This window comes from Haplochromis burtoni, unplaced genomic scaffold, assembly GCF_018398535.1.
Source record: "Haplochromis burtoni strain Fernald_Lab_line unplaced genomic scaffold, NCSU_Asbu1 Contig_129, whole genome shotgun sequence".
Lineage (NCBI taxonomy): Eukaryota > Metazoa > Chordata > Actinopteri > Cichliformes > Cichlidae > Haplochromis > Haplochromis burtoni.
Window position 1 is genome coordinate 1,413,122 of NW_024582490.1, and position 20,076 is coordinate 1,433,197.

A 20,076-nucleotide genomic window follows, 5' to 3' on the forward strand; every position below is an offset into this window, starting at 1 on the left:
CACTGCTTTAAACTATAGTGCTGTTAGTTGTGCTACAGTGTGAGTAAGTTGGAATGACACATACAAACCTCAGCCAAATTATTTCTCATACAAAGGTCAGCTTTAAAGATTATTATTCAAGTGCAGCAGTTGTCTGCTGTCTCTGGCCCACTCAGAGTTTGTGATAAACTGAGCAAAGAAGAGGTCATGAAGACAGTCAAAACAAACCAATGCAACAAGCCAATATGACTTTGAAAGAATTCCTTTAATGAATGTGAGTAAACGTAACAAAAGCGAGGCTCGAAAATATCCAAATAACTCTAAAATAATCCAGACTTCTCATGATCAGTCATTTACTCCAGTTGCTAATACATGGGCTGATGTCTAGGGGGAGAATCCAGCTTTGGAAAGGAATGAAAGGCATTCTGATCTCTTGCTGTGGTTAACAGTGTTTTATTTCACTAACTCTGTTTATTGTAGTTGATTTTTTGGGGGGATGAGCAGCCAGATCCCCCACTATGGGAATCCCCACTAATGCTAATGTCTATTTATCAACACCAGTAACAAAGTGGATAGTCACGAATGTTTGTGTGAATAAAAACAAACTGTTAAAATTCTCCCCCATGGGACAGTAGCCTCTAGATATTTATGTGTGGGAACCAAGACAGAAACAAGACCACTGTATTAGGAGTAACAATTACAACTGTCATTTTTTTCCTCCCCCTCAGAATCGTTTCTTCCTTGAAGGATCGTTGGAAATTCACAACGGTGTCCAAAACGCTCGCTTTGGCTCTTCCCTCGCTCCTGTCCCTGATCTGAATGGTGATGGGTTCAATGACTTGGTGGTGGGAGCTCCATTGGAAGATGAGCATAAAGGAGCCATTTATATTTTCTTTAGCCAACAAAACAGAATACTACGCAAATATAAACAGGTAGGTGGTGTGGTGCATTACACTGTAGCACATACATGTAAACTTTCCCAAAGCTGGGCAGCCGTGGATTTATGTATATTTCACTGTGGCAAAAACCTGTGAAAGTCTTGATTCTTCCTACTCATAACAGCTTAGATGAATGCACTGACTGTGCAAATATGCAACAAGTTGTAAAACTGTAAAACTTGGATTAAATGATAGATTAAAAGCAAGTTTAACAGGTGGGTTAAAAGCTGAAAGACATGGTGGCACAGTATGTTTGCATGTTCTGCCTGTGTCTGTGTGAGTTCTCCACACGGTACAAAAATGTGGGGTTGGTAGTCTGTCTCTGTGTTAGCCCAGTGACAGACTGGCAGGTTGTACCTGGCGTATGACAGCTGGGCTAGGCTCAAACTCCCCCCAGCAACCCTGAATTAAGTGAATGAGGATGGATGGATAGACAGATGGGTTAAAATCTACTTTATCTTAGTAGGTGAAACTTACAGCATGTACTGTAAGCTAATTATTATGAGTGACCCTTCTGTAATTTCTGTATTTATTAAATACTCCTATACTCCTATGCTATTAAAGGACCAGTTTGTAAAATGTATTGGTGTATAGCAGTACGGTTCCCAACTGAAATCATTTTTCCATTAGAAAACAGGTAAAAGCCTGTTTTTAGAGCCAGTGTCTGTTTAGAGATACTGTAGAAAAAATGGCAGTAACATAGAAGACTCCATGGAAGAGGACTGCTTGTTTTGTAGGTAACAAAGACAATATTTGCAGGAAATATTCACTCTAATAAAAACCCAACCCCTCAAACACTGGAGCTTTGCAAAAAGTTTGTTTTCATTTGCAAAATCGTATATATGAGTGCACTGAATTTTAAGCAGATTATTGTAAGCATTGATTGTTGTCACTGTGAACCGTTTGTGTTTGTTTTAGAGAATAGCAGCTGCAGATTTGGCTCCTGGCCTGCAGTACTTTGGCCGTAGCATCCATGGCGTAATGGACATGAACGATGATGGTTTAGTGGACTTAGCTGTAGGTTCCCTCGGTGCTGCTGTTCTACTTTGGTCAGTATTTAAAAAAATAAATAAATAAAATAGACATTGTAGTTATTCCTATAAATTTATTTTGGCAATTAATTGAAAGATTTTCATGATCCTTGGTTTTGCATTTTAACTGCAATTTAACTGCAACGTCTGTCATCTGTCACGCCCTCTATGCCCTCACAGGTCCCAGAGCGTTGTTCGTATTTATACCACTGTGAGGTTTGAGCCCAGTAAGATCAACATCTTTGTGAAAGACTGCCAGAGAGGTGGCAAAGACGTGACCTGCATGTCAGCCATTGTATGTTTCAACATCACAGCCAGGACAGCCATTTCTCCCACACAGGAAATTGGTAAGCCAGCAAAAATAATCCACTGCAAAGTTCTCTAGTTCTTCCACATGACAAGGTGAATAAAACTACTTATTACCCAGCCTAGAATACTGACAGGTTACAAAAAAGATTTATGAAAGACAAAAACACAAACTTGTTTCACAGTAGAGCGCTCAGTTTTAGATTTTGAGACAAAAAAGACGTATACGTTAGTGGCTCTGGATATTATCACGTCATTATCAAATCATTTTTTCTGATGTATTTGAACAGTATTCATGTATATTTTGGACCCATAGTTACTTAATAGTTCAGCAATGTGGATATTTGTTCAAGACAAGATGAAATATAACTGGTTTCAAGTGAAAAAAGGCAATTCATGTATGCATATATTTATATATCTTTCATGTCCTTGCTTCAATGCACTTTTCAGCATATGGCTGCCCATAAAAACTCTGACGACTCCTTTTACTTTTAATGGTGCCAAAGTAAAATGTTTCTTTTCTAGCATAAGAGGTTCTGATCTCACTGTTGTTTCTCTGCCAAAGCTAATGTTGCTGCCTTCAAAAAAACCACCGTGTCTGAGCCACTGTGGCGCTATCAAATGTTCCTTTTCGTGCGCGAGCGCTGTTAGGAATGCATCTGGAAGTTTATCTCTGCTCGGCTGCATTCAGCTTCCTCAAAATAGAGAGATTTGTTTGATGGTGGTGAAAGGTCCCAGATAACTCAAGTCTGCAAAAATGTGCTGTGCCACCAAAAGCAACCCACATGCATTTAAGTGCAGCGTTTTTTTCAGCTCGCAGTTTGTTTTAATAGCTATCATGACGGGGTCCAGTTTCACAGTGAAGCAGGGCTCAGTGGCGGAGGAAGGAGAGGTGTAGTGGAGCATGTTCTGAGTTAACCTCTTGACCCCGTGGCATCTTTATCATATCTATCATATGTGCCAAAACAGAGGAGAGGAGGAACAGAGGGAGGTAACTTACCCTTCATGGTTGCATACAGTGGAACACGTTTATTTAATTTTCCTTTCATTGTCGTGTCTGGGTAGTAATGGATGGCAGATGTGCTGCTGTTTGTGAAATCTCTGTGGTCTGTTGCATAAAATGGTTCTTTTTTTCAGCCATTCATTTTTATGCAAATATCTATTTAGAGTGTCTTATAGCGAGCTCTTTAAACAGACAGGCTGACTTACTGCGTACTGCGTTGCTATGTGTCTCAACACTTTTTCAGAGTGGAAAAGGACAAGTTAAAGACTGAGGATGAAAAATTGCTTTGGAACTTGCAGTTCTCCTCATCTACAGAGGAAAAACTTTTACTGGTAATTGCGATGTGGTGAAAAGGACAGAAAAAGTTCCAAATGTCATATCCGTTATCTGCACGGATCTTTTTTGCGTAACATATTAAGATCTCTGCAGCTCTGTCAGCTTCTCTAGCTGACCTCAAACATAACACATGCATGAGTTTAGCCTTGGTAGATTTTTCCTCATGCCATGAAAGCCTCTGAAACAATGCGGTTTGGAAATGAGTCAGTACTGAGGCCAAAGGGTTTGGATTCTTATATGTGTTGGTCACACATGTAGCGTATGTTAGGAGCCAAGCTGATATTGCATTGCAGTGCTACAATGATGTAATTTACCATCTCCTTTTGCTGCCATTTATCAATTACTCTGTACTAACATAAGTAAGAACAGAAGCGTGTCTGTCTTAAAAACACAAACAGGATTTTTCACGGTTTCATATTGAAATGTAATATCTTAATTCTTCCCACAACCCACTAGGGATCAAGTACAATGTCTCTATCGCGGAGAAACGTTACAATCCTCGGGCAATGTTGGATAACCCGAATAAGATGCAGCCTCAAAACTTGACCCTCCTTCCGGGAGAAGAGACCTGCGAACACATCTACTTTTACGTCATGGTAAGATTCAGTTTTAATGTTATTTTGGTTGCTTTTCTTCTTACAAATCATTTCATAATCAAAACAGTTCTGGCAGAATTGCTCAGAAAATATCACTATGGATATTAGTCACTGGCTAAAATCTAAAACATACATGTATAGACTTGTTTAAAGTAAAACAGATATTTGAGTGTCACAGACAAAGTGTCATAATACAGAAAATCTGCTGGTTAATTTCTGAAAATAACATTTTTACATTAGGAAACGACAGACTACGCCAGACCCATAGTGTTCACTGTACAAGTGGCACTACAAGATCCAGAAAACGCACCGGTTCTAGATGACAGCTGGCCTACTGTGGTGAAGACTGAGGTAAGAGACAACCTGGCAATGTCATATATTTCAACATGCTGCTCAGCTACACAGCTACAAAGCTATTAGCTTTGCATAATGCATAGTTCAAAGAGGTTTGGACAGCAGGTGGATGAGGCTTTTCAGAGCTGTATGCCTGTAAAGAAAAATATCTCCAACCAAGTAGCTCGAGCAGTAGATGTTTAACACATATACTGACCTCAATATTTAGATAATTTGGCCATGATTAATATGAGCCTCCTGAGAAAGAGAATACAACAGAAAACAAGGAAAATCAATCATCATCTGGGTGAAATATGAAGCAGCAGTAGTTCCTTTGATGTAAAAAGATCTTGTCTCTTTGGTAAGCTGCCCTTTTGGAACGGCTGTGACGAAGACGATCGCTGCATCCCCGACCTGGCGCTGCAGAGCATGAATGACCTGATGACTCCAAAGTAGGTATACGCATATTCATCACCATGCCTACAGTCGCACAGTGGGACAAATTTTATTTGCACACTCGCAACGAGTAAATAAATAATGCGATACCTTCCTTCCTCGCTGCCTCCCAGACAGTTCTGTGCACAGTCCGTACAGTCTCGTGGTGCTTTCTGTCGCCGTCAAAGTGAAGGGGAGATGGAGGGATCTCTCAGGGTCCTAGAGGCAACCAGGCGGAGGATGGTGGTGGATGTTCGGCTGGAGAACAAAGGAGAGAACGCATACAACGCTCGCCTCAACATCACCTACACACCCAATCTACACTTTTCTAGCCTCATTGTCAAGGTGTGTTATCATCAGTGTTGGGTAAGTTACTTTTAAAAAGTAACTTAGTTACATTACTAGTTACTTCTCTCAAAAGTAACTCAGTTACTTCAAGTTACTCGTTACTTTCAAAGTAACTAGTTACTAGGGAAAGTAACTTTGGTTTTACTCAGAATTCTCTTGTTAATGTGTTCTTCCATAACTTTGCCAGTCTTCTAGCTTGCTTACTTGCCACAAGTGCACTGTGCCACCTACCAATAGAAAGGAAAAGATAATGTGCATATTTCCACGAGAGAAATCCCACGCCTGGACCGTCATTGACTGCTGCCATGATTCTAGCCTACGTCACAGCGTCATGTGCGCCTTTTACATCCAACACAAAAACTGCAGTCGTGGTGCTTTCGATTGTACTCAGAACTCGGAAATTCTGCCTTCTGAATAGGAAGATGTAGGTAACACCAGACTGCAGATGAGCTGCATACAGGGCTGGACTGGGACAGAAAATTCCCGGGCATTTTGACTAGAGACTCGGCCCACCATTATAGGAAAAATCATAAAGCCTTTGAATGAAAACAAACAGCTGTTGTGACAGTGATGTACACTGTTTTGATGGTATATATGCATCAATCTATCAATCGTTTGTTGTAAGATTCAGATAATTATTTTTTAAAAGCTAGACATTTTAAATGAGAATAAGAAAGAAAAGTATTTCTTTGTGCCCCCCTCTCCCTGTTAATGCCCTACCTGCCCCCTGGCAACACTTTGCTAGATCCGCCCCTGCACAGTTACCAGCTGTCAGCTACCTAAAAAAGGATCCTGGTGTTATTTGTCTCTCAGAAACAGTTCATAACTTCCCTTCAACTCATTCATGTCACCTAAAAGGTAAACCTGTTTCTCCATCACCTGTTCAGCTCTGATGATCCAGTAAGGACATCTCCTGGTTTCATCTTCATGTTTCCCTCTCACCAGATAACCAAACCATATCATGACCAGCAGCTTTACAGCTGTGGCTCCAGCAAACATCAGCTGATACTAGAAATTAATATTAAATAAATTCTAACAACAGCTGATCAAGCTTAAACGTGCTGCTGTTGTTTAGCGCGACATCCGCTGGTTTCCTCTTTCGGCGCAAAGTGAGCGATAAACAAACAAGAGAGCCGATCAGCTGATCATGATCAGTTTCATGATTGAAGTAGAAACAGGAGAGGGAGGGGGGAGAATGAAAGAAGAAGAGGCAGCTGTGCAGCAAAGACACAGAATAACTCCAGCTTTGTGCCTTTTTCATTGTAGCTGAATTACGGGACAAACTGTTCCTTTTCACCTCAATAAGAAACGCGTAATATTTTCTCTGAATACCAGACGGGACGGTTGGCAACTCTAATAACTTATGAACAAAATAAAGTTCAACATCATTAACTTCATAGCACCCACCCAGCTGTATAGAAACTCCGTCATGCTAGCTAGCACGCAGTACGGAAAAAGTCAGAATAACGAAAATAAACTCCACCTAAACTTGGTTCATATCTGACCCAGAGAGACTGCAGGTCATAACTTCTTACCTGAAGTTCAGTTCACACTTGGACCGGCGGCCGCCTCGGGTCTCTTTTCCTTCTGCGTCCCTTTTCCTTCATCCACCTGCTGGCCTCCACCACTTGCTAATGTTACTGAATCTGTGGAAGCTCCGCGATAGCCACCACACGAAGTAACGAGTAACGACCCTATCTAAATCCCAGTAACGACTAACGCGTTCCTGATTTTGGCATAATAACTAGTTACCGTGCTCGTTACCACAATAATAACGTAGTTACTGTAACGCGTTACTTAATAACGCGTTAGTCCCAACACTGGTTATCATGACCTTAAACTCTTCATGTGGTTTATCAGGACAGATGTTCTCAAATAGCCTAAAAGGTCTATGTTACTCCAAAGAGTCCGAGGTTTAACCATCAGGTAAGGCGAAATAAATTCTACATTTATGACTAGCAGTGACATTTTTCATTCAGGACAACTCGGACATCAAAATAGAGTGCTACAGTCAGGACAAACTGAGGAACGAGAAGCTCTGCAATGTCAGCGCACCCTTCATGAGGGCCAAAACACAGGTGAGTTAACCATGTTTCTTCACGTAATTCATATGTGTCGTTGTGATTTTTTAATAAGATAAGATAAGGCTTATTGTCATTGGCAGCAAAAGGATAAATTGGATTCATTGCCATCGGAGATTTAACTAAAAAACATCTCAGGTTGAAAAGCTGTAACTTTATTACACTATAATGTTTTAGGTGTTTTTGAAGAGGTGTCTGGAAAAGCATAAAGCTGATGCAGCCCAGTGAAATTCATCCGTATGCCAGTTTTTGTACCGATTCCCAAATAAGATTAGTTGGTGCCACTGGAGAAAATTGATGCGAAACACCAGTATAAAGTAATTCATCATTCAAGAAGAAACTAAAGTCTTGCTCCTCGTCTGGGTTCTGATTTCAGGATTTAGAAATCTGAGAGAACTCAAACCCATATGTCAAAACAGAAATCAGCATTAATTTTCTTTCAGTATCTCTGCCTGTGCTCATCGGGTTGTATTTGCTTAGAAGAGAAGGGGTGGAGATGCCAGATGTTGGCTCTGTATGTTCTGCCTGTTTTGCTCTTCTCCAGAGTTTTCAGCCAACTGCTGTTTTAGTATGTTTCATCCAGGCTTTTAACTCTGCCAAAACATGTTTACGAGAACAGTGTCGTCCTCAGAAAGCACATTTATATGTAATAATAAACATAGTTCCCCAGACCTGTCCCGTATTAAACCTGAATGCGTCATTGTTCATGTATAATGCGAGCACGAAGTGCATTGGGGACCACGAACACGTGCTGCAACTTTATTGGGCACACCTGTTCCACTGCTCGTTAATGCAAATATGTGAGCAACCTGTAAAGTGGCAGCAGCTCAGTTAACAAATATCAAATACACCAACTTAACATGCTAATGTTTCAGCCCTGTACCCTTCATCATATCATATTGCATATATTCATCAGTGCTCTGATGAACGCCACAAGCCTGAAACATTAACACAACTGTTGGCATGGACTTTGAATGTGACATGTCTGATGTTGTTAGGGGGTCTGGTCCTGAGTACTTCAGAAACTGCTGATCTAATGGGATTTTCCCACACAGCCATCTCTAGGGTTTACAGAGAAAAAGAGAAAATATGTGTCAGCCAGCAGCAGTTCTCAGGGTGAAAATCCATGTTGATGACAGAGGTCAGAGGACAAAGGCTTGTATAAACACTACAGAAACTCAAACAACCACTTGTTATAATCGATGTATGGAGAAGAGCATCTCTGCATGCACAACACCTTGAACCTCGAAACAGACGAACAGCAGAAGACCACACACTGCGCGCCACCCCTGTCAGCTAAGAACACCAAGTGGATGCCACAACTCACACAGGCTCAACAAAACTGGGCAGTAGGAGATTGGGAAAATATTGCCTGGTCTTTTTTCTGCTGCAACATTCAGATGGTTGACTCAGAATTTGGTCTAAACAACTTGAAAACATGAATCCATCCTTTGTATTAGCAAGTTCACTGCACTTAAGTGGCCTCCACAGCACCTTTGGGATGTGCTGGAACGGGAGATTCTCATCTTAAATGTGCTTGTTTACCTTCATGATTATCCACCCACCGAATCCAACTGAAAAGCAAAGCAGCAGGGATAGTACCTGGATAAAAGTACCTGGACTGCTTTGACATCATGTTGTATTTTTATATGTAAAGAATGAAATTCCACAATGTAAGAAAGAGGGCGCATTGTCATTTGGAGGAAATCATACCAGTGTTATGGAAAAAAAGTGCAATATGGAGATTCTAGGACACCATTCATAGCTTATCCGTTGTCGTCACTCATGATGACAGTGACTTCTCGTGTCTCGTGTTGGAACAGCTACTCGTGTCTTAAAGGTTAAAGTAGCTGTCCCAAATATAGACAAACAAATCAGCCAGTCTGGACCCCTCTTCTTCTTTTCACTATAAAAACATCACATTTAATTGTTATTGCATTAGGAAGATGCATCTTAGCAACGGGGTAAACACAACAGATAAGACTTGCTCTTCTCTCAGCATTATTAAGGTGAGACTGAACGAAAGACACCGAGATGCATTTCTCCTTCCTCATCTGTTAGTGATTCTCACATTCATTTCTGCTGTACCAAGCTTTTCCACAGGCTTATAAAGTCAACAATATTTATGAGGCTGTGCACTTTCCGGGGTATTTTACAGCAAGGCATTACTTTTTATTTTTAGGAGGGTGATGTTTGTGTTGACTTTGATAGGGATGACACTGGTCGTACATCAGTAAGTGCAATTAAAAGCTGTTATCCCTTTTTTAAATGTGTTTTTCATTGACATCTGAACAATAATCTTTCAGCTTTCTATACTGAAACAAAGTCTGCTGACTAATAATGCAGGAATGAAGGACTGAAGGTGACTGAAAGAGTTCATGAAATGTCCTAACCATGTGATTATCGCAAACAATGGTGATCTCCTGGGCAACAAGTAAACCCAAATTTCTATGTAATGCTCCCAAGCAACTGAACCGAGCAGACCTGGTCACCCTTTAGAGCTCACTGAATGATTCATACCCACTCATTGACCCTAAACAGCATCCAGAGCCACAAAACTGATGTGCTCTGGTCGAGAGCCTTTTAAGAATGTGGCACAGAGTTAAACAAGGCTGATTGTACACCAGTGCCACTGCCAAGCCAGCCTAAACCACCGTAGAGCTGAAGGAAAGTGGGAACTTCAGTGCAAGCTTTTTAAATTAGCCAGTTATCACGCTTGTTTGGATCTTACCAGTTGATTCTGACCCGTGTAAAACAAGTTTGTTCAGTAAACTTTACAACCAACAGCGACAAGACGTCTAAAAATCGATTCCTTTTGCACGTGATCGTGGAAGCAAATGTGTTTTTAGGTTTTGTGGGTGTATGCAGAGAGAAGGGTTCTAGTTACTAGCGGTTTGACGACTGACAACGAATGTGGCCTAAGGAGGCGGACAGGCTGAAGAAACACAGAGGAGGAAGAGGAGAAACATGCACTGTTTGAATTTCTGTGTTCAGCTATGCAGATGCACGAACATTCTCCAACCATGGACAATCACGCCCTCAAAACCCAGAACAACTGTGTGTGTGCATGTGTGTGTGCACGTGTGCGCGTGTCTGGATTCCTATGTTTGTGTTTCATCCAGCCATCCTTCTCAAGAAACAGTGGGCTGAAGTCAAGGTTAACCATTCTTCACCAGGATATGCAATAGGACTAACAAAGAAGGACCGGGATCATTTTCCACATCTGGGACAAGATGATACGCAACGAGATCATTATATTTGTGCTAAATCTGTGGTTGCTTTGAGAATGAGTCCATCTATATGGAAGAGGGAAGGAGGAAACCTCGTTATGCATTCCAGTCTGGTCAGACTGGATCCTTCATGATTTCATTACGCCATGGAGGACTGTAAACAATGCTCAGCTAAACTCTGCTCTCCTAGATCTGCATTCTTCTGCCAATCAAGCCTCCTTTGCAGACTTGGGTTCCAATTTTGATACATACCCATTCCTCTTTCTGGCTGTCTCCTTTTTACTGCTCTGCTTTTATTTTGCCCTGAATCTGGCTTCCACTGGAAGTTTTGAGTGAGTGAATGTGTGTGTAGTGTGTATGTAGTGGACATAGTCTTCAACTGAGGGGAAATTCCCAGGCTCTCTTTAAGCAGCAACAACTGTGCAAGCAGCTGCCTGGGGTCAAAGCCCGGGAATTATAGTAGGTTATTGCGGACTTGACTTCTTTTGTGTCCTTTATTCTAGGAATGCTATATAGCATAGCATCTGGAGTACTTTAGAGTTTTGTTAAAGCAAGATGAAATATAATTTAGGAAAAGCAATAAATGGGTAGTGTGTGCTTCTAATCTTTACTTCCTCTTCTTTGTAGGTAACATTTCGCCTGGAGTTCGAATTCAGTCGCACTACCTTCCTTGACCATCTCCGGGTTATCCTGGAGGCCAGCAGGTATGGACATCACTTTATATCTATTGGCATACCAATTACTTTTTGCTTTTCATGTAGACAAATGTTCTGTGTTTTAATGATCAACAAAGATATTTAAAAAATAATACAAGGATAAGCGTCTCGCTGTAAGATCATCACTTCTATTTGTTGAATATTTTTGTCTTTTCAACAGTGACGGTGAAGAAAATAGCAAAGCCGATAATTTCAATGATATCTATTACTCGCTGAAGTACGAGGCAGACCTTCTCTTCACCAGGTTAGTCAGCTTTCGGGGGGTGGGTGTTGTTGTTGTTGTTGTTTTGTTTTTTACCAAACAATACAAGCGAGGAATTTAGAAGTGCAGTGGGCTACAACAAACTGTGTTGGCATAATCTGGAAGATACTGAATGTAACTGTGGGGGAAATTAGTCGCTAGTCGTGCAGCCGGAATGGGAACTTTATGTTAATTGTTTGCTTGTTTATTTATTTACTTTTTTCTTTATTTGCTTTGACAGGGATTCTAATCCGACTCGATATGAAATCAAACCAGAGCTGTCACTGGAGGAGCCAGGCATCATCGGTCCTCCTTTCAACTTCACCTTCCAAGTGAGACCAGTTCTATCACCACCATGAGCTTAATTCAAAGTACAGCTTGGAAATAGTTTACACGATTCCCCCTGTTGTGCCTTAGATCCAGAATCTTGGATACTTTCCAGTAAAGGATTTGCAGCTAAACATCGAGATCCCAGAAATGACAAAAAACGGCAACCAGCTCCTTCAGATATCCGACTTCCATATTAACCAGGTGTGTGCAGAGCTTCAAACTGTCTATCAGTTAACACAAAAACAGAACATGAGGGACATGTGGCAGATTTTTTTATATTATAGCACTCCATGGTGTGATAACAGACGCTTACAGTGGCTAATATTAACACGCTGCATAAAAGATGCCTTGCAGACAATTAGCAGCGTAATTGTTAGAGTGGCTAGGACTAAATCATTTGTTACTCTAAGCTTTGACATAATGTAATCAGTGAGATTTTGGCACTTTGGAGCTGACGAGCTGCCACTTGGGTTTCAGTCAGTTTCCTTTCCACCTATGCTGTTTTTTTACTTTTTTGCATTTACCCTGTATCGTCAGTTGGTACTTGCGATTGTTCTGCTAAAACTCACATAAATATCAGCGGTAAATAACAACAGAAGAGCAGTGGTGGTATTGCTACTGTTTAGGGGAAAGATTGTTTGCTTTGAACTGAGCAGACCTGTTCTACTATTGAAGTTCATCATTTCTGGAAAGTTTTTCTGGAATAATACAGATTCACAGGTCTTCTTAAAATTTTGGACAAGGTCGGCTTGCTGAAACTCTTAACATGTTCGAGTCTGGAGGTTCAGCCTCTGATGTTTTTAATTGGGAATGAGAGGAGCAGCTCAGGTTGAGCCATTTGGGGATAAAGTAATAGAGGCAAGGCTGAGAGGGTTGGGACATATACAGATGAGGGAGGGTGGATATGTTGGACAAAGGATGATGAAGATGGAGCTGCCAGGCAGGAAGAAAAGAGGAAGACCAGAGAGAAGATTAAATGATGTAGCGAAGGAGGACATGCAGATTGTTGGTGTGACAGAGGAGGATGTGGGGACAGGGTGAGATGGAAGCTGTGGACTCCCCTAAAGGGAGCAGCCAAAAGAAGAAGGACAGAGTCAGCTCGGCAGACTAACCTCAGCTACACAGCGTCCAAACCTAATCACATATTATCAGTGCATTACATTTACTTTACATTAATTGCTGAACAATAATCATTCTTTTTAGTAACATGATCTAATAAGCTCCAGCTTATCAGCATATTATTTCACTGCTTTTCTGGAAACATAACATTTTACTGCACTAAGAGGAATTTCTTACCCCCCATGTCGCACCTCAGAGAGATGGTACGCACTGTTTACCACCTCAGCATGTGGCACAGAGCAGGGCATCACCTGAAGACCTGTCTCGCTTCTCCAGCTTGGTAAAGTCAATAAAACCTATCAGATTCTTTCCCAGATAAAAGTTTAATTCTCAACTTATTTTCTTAACTTTTTTTTTTTTTTCGATCTGCTTCTTCCCACAGAACCGATCCAACACACTAACTCTTCCAATTCAATGCACAGTCAATGTGGCTTACTACAGAGACGCTGCCTTTAGAATCACTGGAGCACTTAGAATAGATACTTTACACGCGGTGAGCTTAAACCTCATCAATGGCTGCTTGAATTATTATTTATCACTTTTTACAAAACTTTGGCTCTGCAGTGCTTGCAGCTGTGTCATCTGTTCGTTAAAAGCGCCTGCTTGTTTTGATTTCCTCTCCAGCTGAAGTTTAAAATCCTGGAACTGGTGACCAGTGCATCAGTGGAGCTCCCCTCCTCCAGCCCCATGTTTTTACATGAAGAGAGGCCTGTCAGACATGTGAGTCGGCAACAACCAGTGCTCTAAATTGCTTCTGTCCTCGTCTGGATTTTATTCTTACCATGTGCCCGGTTCTCGAGATCAGCTGTTAAAATTTATTTCAGTGGACTTTAAGTATTCAAATAGTGTCTCGTATGTAATGTTACCATTCATGGAAAACTAAGAAGAAGAAAAAAACAAATTTTCCATCAAGCACCTCTTTTTATTAAAAAATGAAAAGAAAACAAAGTTTCTGCTTCAGCTGCGCTCATGAGCACAGAACTGAAACAGGGAATAATCACACTGTAAATGTTAGTATTGGAGCACTCATAGCTGTGTGGTGCTTAGGGACCGAAAGGACCAGCGGCACAACATGTATGAGTCAGGACTCAAACACTAATCTGTGCTGCCATCTATTGGTCATTAAAACTGTCAGACTCTATTATCTTGTTTTTTTTTAAAGAGACTGTATTTGTGGAAGTAAAAGGTGAATGGATGTACTTGATCAGTCTGTGAAAACGCTTTTTTATCAAAATTCATGAATTGTCGTTATGCTATTCTGCAAAAATCATATTTATTTAAAGCTATATATTTAAGCCAAAAATACTATTTTTCACTGCCTGTGTGTACAATTCAGCCTGCGTGCTTAAGAGAAAACAAATTTTATGTGTTGTCATGTCCAACAGATAATACTGGAGATCAGGAAGGAGGGAGATTACAGAATTCCTACTTGGATTATCGTTGGAAGCACGCTGGGAGGACTCTTATTGTTAGCCCTGCTCAGCCTCGCTCTATGGAAAGTAAGTTACGTCGTGCAGTTTTTTAGTTAGCTGACTAACAGCCATTGAGTTATTAGAGGTATTTATCTAAATACCCACTTTTAGTCACTGACGAGTGACAATTTGGGGGGAGCTGTAGCATGTGATTCCCAGCATTTTCATGAGGATAATGGCTTTCCCATCCTGGAAAAAAAACCACACCCACTGGGGTTAAAATGTTTCCTTAAAGCACAAAGCCCCACAAACAGTTGATACTGTTCATCTGGACGTAACGTTTTAAGTGGGAGAAATATTTTGTCACTTATCCATGTGACTTCTTCAGTTTCCCCAACCTTATAAACAGTACATGTGCACAATAACTGAAACTAGCACCACTGGCGAACAATGAGCTGTCAGTTTCTTCATTAATATGCAAATTGCCATGACTGTTTACAAGGTTGGTCGAAACCTGCAGTCAGCTCATTTTTCTACTACCTCATCTGTAAATGTGAGCTATGGTCAGACGGTTATTGTAGTGTAGGTTTAGACTGCCATCATGTGGCTGAGAATAAGATATGGTCTTTAAATAAGAGTCTGACAGAAATGCCATAGTTATGTACCAAAACTGTGTAAAATGCCAGATTCTTCCATTTCTTGACTCTTGTCTGCATGTTTTCTATTTATTTCATATTCCTGTAGAAATAATGAAGCGGCTGTTTTATATCCATTACCTGGATCCTTTACTGTCAAGTAAAGGTCAAGCCAGCAATAAAGGCAGCCTCATATTTATGCTCAACACAGGATGCATTGACAGAAATGAAGAATCTGTCTGAATATGTGGAGCTGCGCTTTTTGTTTTGCGTGTATGTGTGTGTGAGCGTGTATTCATATCTTTGTGGGGACCAAAAACCCTGGTCCCCACAAATTTGAAGGCATATTTTGAGACTCAAAATGACAGTAAGGGTTAGGGATCCATTTTTCTTGGTTAGGGTAAGAGGCTAGAGAAAACATAATGCCAGTTAGATGTCCCCACAACATATGAATACCCAACGTGTGTATGTGTGTGATTGGGGGAGGGGGTTTACTGGCTGAAATGCTTACATTTACAAGAAGCTGCTAGTCTCCCATCATATATTACAAAACTGTTTAAAAGCACGTCCTTATTTTAATTTTGTGGTATTTCTACACAGAAGAAAATCATCAATCTAGCACCAGCGTCAGTGCTTATATTAATATAATTAAATAGTCATCTTTTACACAAGATCTCCTGATGTATTATTTTATGGGGAAAAGGGTCAGTCAGTTTGAACCGAAGCATCTGCCTCATGTTTCTGTATCATATTAATTAGGTTTTTCAGGGGGAAGAAAAATGCCACTGATGATGCAGAAATTTAAAAAAATCACAAAATCACATGTATTAAATATGATCCACTAGATGTTAAAAAGCTAAATGATATTTAGTGATAGTCACCATGAGCAGATATCTAAAGGATCTGATGAACTGTCATGATATTTGGGCAGGCTAGCTGGGGATTCCAGTACACACACACACACACACACACACACACACACAGACATTGACTGGATTTATCAGCATTGTGGTTTTAATCTTCCCCAGTATATTCCTGACCTCAAACATACCCCGAGGGATACAGACTGGACCTTGTTTTTACTTTGGATTTATTCCGAGGATATTTTTATTTCTGATCATCCCCATACTCTCTTTAACTTTCACGTGCCTCTATATTTGGTTAGCTCCAGCATCTTAGCTGCTGATAAATTTTCTGCCTCTAATTTATTTACATCCCCTTATAACAATGTTGAGCTCTCACTGAATCATTTTAACCATAACTGTCTTTCTATTTTAGATAAGTCTGTCCTGTTTGACTGAGATTAGCTCCTGAAACTCTTCTCCTTGGATAAATGACGGCATTAAAGCGTTCTTGTTGAAAAAAATGAGCACTTGTGGAGATCAAGTCATCTACGCATTCATCTCCTTCATTTAAAGGATCTTTCAGTGTCTTTTAACACTTCGGGGAGAGATGCGAGGGCTGCTGATTTTTCAAACCTGGTTTCAAAGAGCAGAGGTAACCCTGTGATGGTATTCAACACTGTATTAGTGAAATTGGTATTCCTGCACCACCTGCTGTGCCTGTTTTAACAAATGAATCTCAAAATTCACATTTATTGCTAAGATTTTAGAAAAGGCTGTGCCTAAGCAGCTTACAGCTGTCTTGGACAAATACAGCAGCCTTGATCATTTCCATTCTGGCTTTTCCAGAGCTCATTCCACACAAACAGCTCTTCTGGGAGTCTCCAGAGACATCTTGATGCGAAGTGACACAGGATAATCTTCTGGACTTGACTTGATCTTTGGCTTTAATACTGTTGATCATCGCGTTGAGATTGACAGGCTGAGACACTGTGTGGGTGTATCAAGGTCTGCTTTGGAGTGGTCTCTTCAAATCTGTCTGAAAGATCCTTATCTGTGGCTGCTTCTAATTTCAGGTCATCTTCCACTTCTCTTGCTTACTGTGTAGCACACTTGTGGGCCTGTACTGTTTCTGTTGTATCTGCTCCTTCTTCAGCACGTTTTCAGCACTTTTAAGGACATTTCTTATCATTGCCGTGCAGACGATTTTCAGTCGTATATCTTTTAAGCCCCGAGATGTTTCTAACCTGCACATCTTGCATCTAGAATCTATTAAAACTTGGATGGCTGACATTTTTCTCCAATTTAACGAAGAGAAAACAGAAGTTTGTGCCCCTGACAGATTTGTGCCTACGGTAATGGAAACCCCAGGTACCTTTGCTACATTTTCTACTTTGAAAGTGTAACTTGTGACTCAGCCTTCACTTTGGATGCTCGCGTTTAATCACCGTTTCACTCTTCCTGTTGTCACTTAAGAAATATTTCCAAGTTGAGTTCCATCGTGTCACACTTTGAATTGGAAATTGTTATTGGGACCTTCACGTCTGGATTATCGCATTCACCTTGTTCACTTGTCTTAACAAAACCTCCTTTGGAACGTCTGCAGGTTGTTCAGAATGCTGCTGCGAGGCTTCTGACTAAAGTCTACCAAGTGCTCATGTGTCACACGGTTGGTAATTCGGTTGCACTGGATCCCCATTAATGTCACTTTAAGATTCTGATGTTGACCTTTAGAGCTCTGCATGGGCAAGCACCATACACCACCACCCAATGTGATGTTTGTGTATTGTATGTACGGTCGGCAAGGTCTGTCATCTCGGTTGTGGGCAAAAGACCTGCAACTGACAAATAAAGGCTATCTCATCTCATCTCATCTCATCATCTCAATAGTGAAGTTTTGTGTCCATATATTCTGCGTTCCTGAGGTCATATGATCACAACCTGCTGGTTTTATGCAAGACTGAGAACTAAAGGAAACAGAGTTTTTGTGGTCCACAGACTCCAGAGCTCTCTACATTCTTGTTGTGAATCACTTTATGATATTTATCTTGAAAGCTGGTCAATAAATAAAATTTTACTTACTTTTATCCTTAGGGGGTGATGACTAATGACCTCGTCTACTGACTTTACATCTACAGTTTGGTGCCACATGGGTAACATGCTATTTTGAGATTAGGAACATAGTCAGCATTTTACATGGTGACTACGTCAGTATGTCAGCATTAAAATTGTGGCCTCACAGATCTGCAAGCACAGCCGCACACTCTGAAACTTCTTAGCTTTTTCTTAAGTTTACATAAATTTTACATTTGCAGTCACAAGGAAGTGATGCAATCTGTGTGCTGCACAGTGCCCGCAATATTTGTAGCACATTTGTGTTTGCAGCATTACTTCTTATCTAACTTATCTCTGCTCTCCCACCCAGCTTGGATTTTTCCAAAGGCAAAAGAGAAAAGAAGAGGATGAGCAGGAGGTCAACGGCAAAGTGGCAGAAGAGCGATAACGCAGGCTGAGGGCCCCCAGCAGACACCCTTTCCACAGGGGACCCGACACTCAGGGACCAATCCGCCTCACCCCACCTGCTCCCACCGCTGCAGTGGCACCGCGTACACAGCTCCACACGATCATTATTGCTGAAGAAAGGCTTTTTCAGTGCACTGGATCTTTCCTGCGCCACAACCCCTGACCCCCAACAATCAGCACTGTCACACTCACTTAGCATTCCTGCACTGTTGCGACATTAGGGCCTTCTTTGTCTATGTCTTCCACTGGCCTGGATGTCATCTCTTCAGAGATCTTGGAGCTCTGATTGCGTCGGTTTCTGGCCGGAGCTCTGGTGGTTTTTCTGTCCGTTTTCTACAGAAGAATAGAGCCACTTTCAGTCGATCTGTTTCAAGATTTTCAGGCCACTATTTGCATTTGAGGCAAATGTTAGCCAGTCATTCTTTTGTCTTTTCCTGATGTGTAGGCTATTTATTTAACTCCTATGGTAAAGTAATGAAAAAAAAAACCTCAAGGGTGTTTTCCCACCCAAAAGCTACAACAAAATGTAAAGCTCTTATACTGTATATTAAAAATTCCAAGTTTAAGAAATTTTTATCTGCAATGTATTCAGTCAATTTGCATAATAATTTATGACGACAGAAAACTGAACTAAAGTCACCAGAGAACGAAGAAGATTCGTGATGTTTAACTTTTAGAGACTTTTCTTAATCTTTGGAGAAGAATCCTCTAAATGCATCATCTCTTAAGAGTTCATTCATTTTAAGATTAACATCCTGGGAATCATGCAGGGTGATTTTTAAAACATTTGATGCACTTTTTACTTTGTATAAAATTAACTTGAATTTTGTAAATAGTCAGTTAGCTTTTTTTATATCCTTTCAGTACTATAATGGTTTTCTGACAGTTTTCAGCGTGGTTCATGGCATTATTTTTTTTCAGTTCAGTACGTCGGCTTTGTTTCACTGAACCTGTTACAATACGAGACAGCTGCGTGCCTTTTAACATGCACTGCATCAGAGCAAAGGGTGTGCTTATAATATTAATGGGATTTTTTTATTTTATTTTTTTTTACATTTGAAGCAATTCTTAACAGAAATGTAAGTAAATGATAATCAGAAGCCGTAAACATGAGTCCAGTGATTGCACAATGTCTGGAGTTTTTTTCTCTTTGAAGAAGTGTGAAGACCTGTAATACGCCTACAAATAAAACGATATAGGTCTATGAGTGTCTTTTTCACAAGTATCTGAGCGCTTTCAGCTGCATAGAAACAGGCCTCAACAAGCATGAGTCACCATTTGTGAAATTCCAATTCTTAACATACAGAAAGGAAGAACAGAAGCTGGGATTGACGAATAACAGAGAGAAAAAAGTAAATAGACATCCATCTGTTCATTTTCTTCTGTTCATCCGATTCAGTCCTGCGGGAGCACTGGAGTCTATCACAGTTGTCAAAGGGCAAAAGCCAGGAAGTAGATGGCAGGGCATCAATAGACATATTAAATCTTTTTTCTGAGCATCACAGTGGAAGGAATATGATCCTGACACAAGGAAAGCAAGGAAAGCCTTTACCAGCTCAAATCAAATCACTTTTATTGTCACATCACATGTGCAGGTACACTGGTACAGTACATGCCAGTGAAATTCTTGTGTGCGAGCTTA

The 20,076-nt window shown here is 40.7% G+C and overlaps 1 protein-coding gene across 1 annotated transcript in view; it reads left to right on the plus strand.

Annotated features, from left to right (window-relative positions):
• Nucleotides 1–19,638, plus strand: part of itga11a (integrin, alpha 11a) — a 51,423-nt gene extending 31,785 nt beyond the window's left edge. Inside the window, exons 14-30 of the mRNA XM_014336178.2 lie at nt 708–911; nt 1,836–1,966; nt 2,129–2,295; nt 4,050–4,189; nt 4,430–4,540; nt 4,889–4,974; nt 5,092–5,302; nt 7,285–7,383; nt 11,244–11,320; nt 11,493–11,576; nt 11,815–11,905; nt 11,991–12,104; nt 13,219–13,302; nt 13,405–13,515; nt 13,647–13,742; nt 14,408–14,521; nt 18,337–19,638. Coding sequence (XP_014191664.1) covers nt 708–911; nt 1,836–1,966; nt 2,129–2,295; nt 4,050–4,189; nt 4,430–4,540; nt 4,889–4,974; nt 5,092–5,302; nt 7,285–7,383; nt 11,244–11,320; nt 11,493–11,576; nt 11,815–11,905; nt 11,991–12,104; nt 13,219–13,302; nt 13,405–13,515; nt 13,647–13,742; nt 14,408–14,521; nt 18,337–18,414 — 1,998 coding nt within the window. The 3' untranslated portion in view covers nt 18,415–19,638. The remainder of the gene's footprint in view (nt 1–707; nt 912–1,835; nt 1,967–2,128; nt 2,296–4,049; nt 4,190–4,429; nt 4,541–4,888; nt 4,975–5,091; nt 5,303–7,284; nt 7,384–11,243; nt 11,321–11,492; nt 11,577–11,814; nt 11,906–11,990; nt 12,105–13,218; nt 13,303–13,404; nt 13,516–13,646; nt 13,743–14,407; nt 14,522–18,336) is intronic.
• The last annotated feature ends 438 nt before the right edge of the window (nt 19,639–20,076 follow it).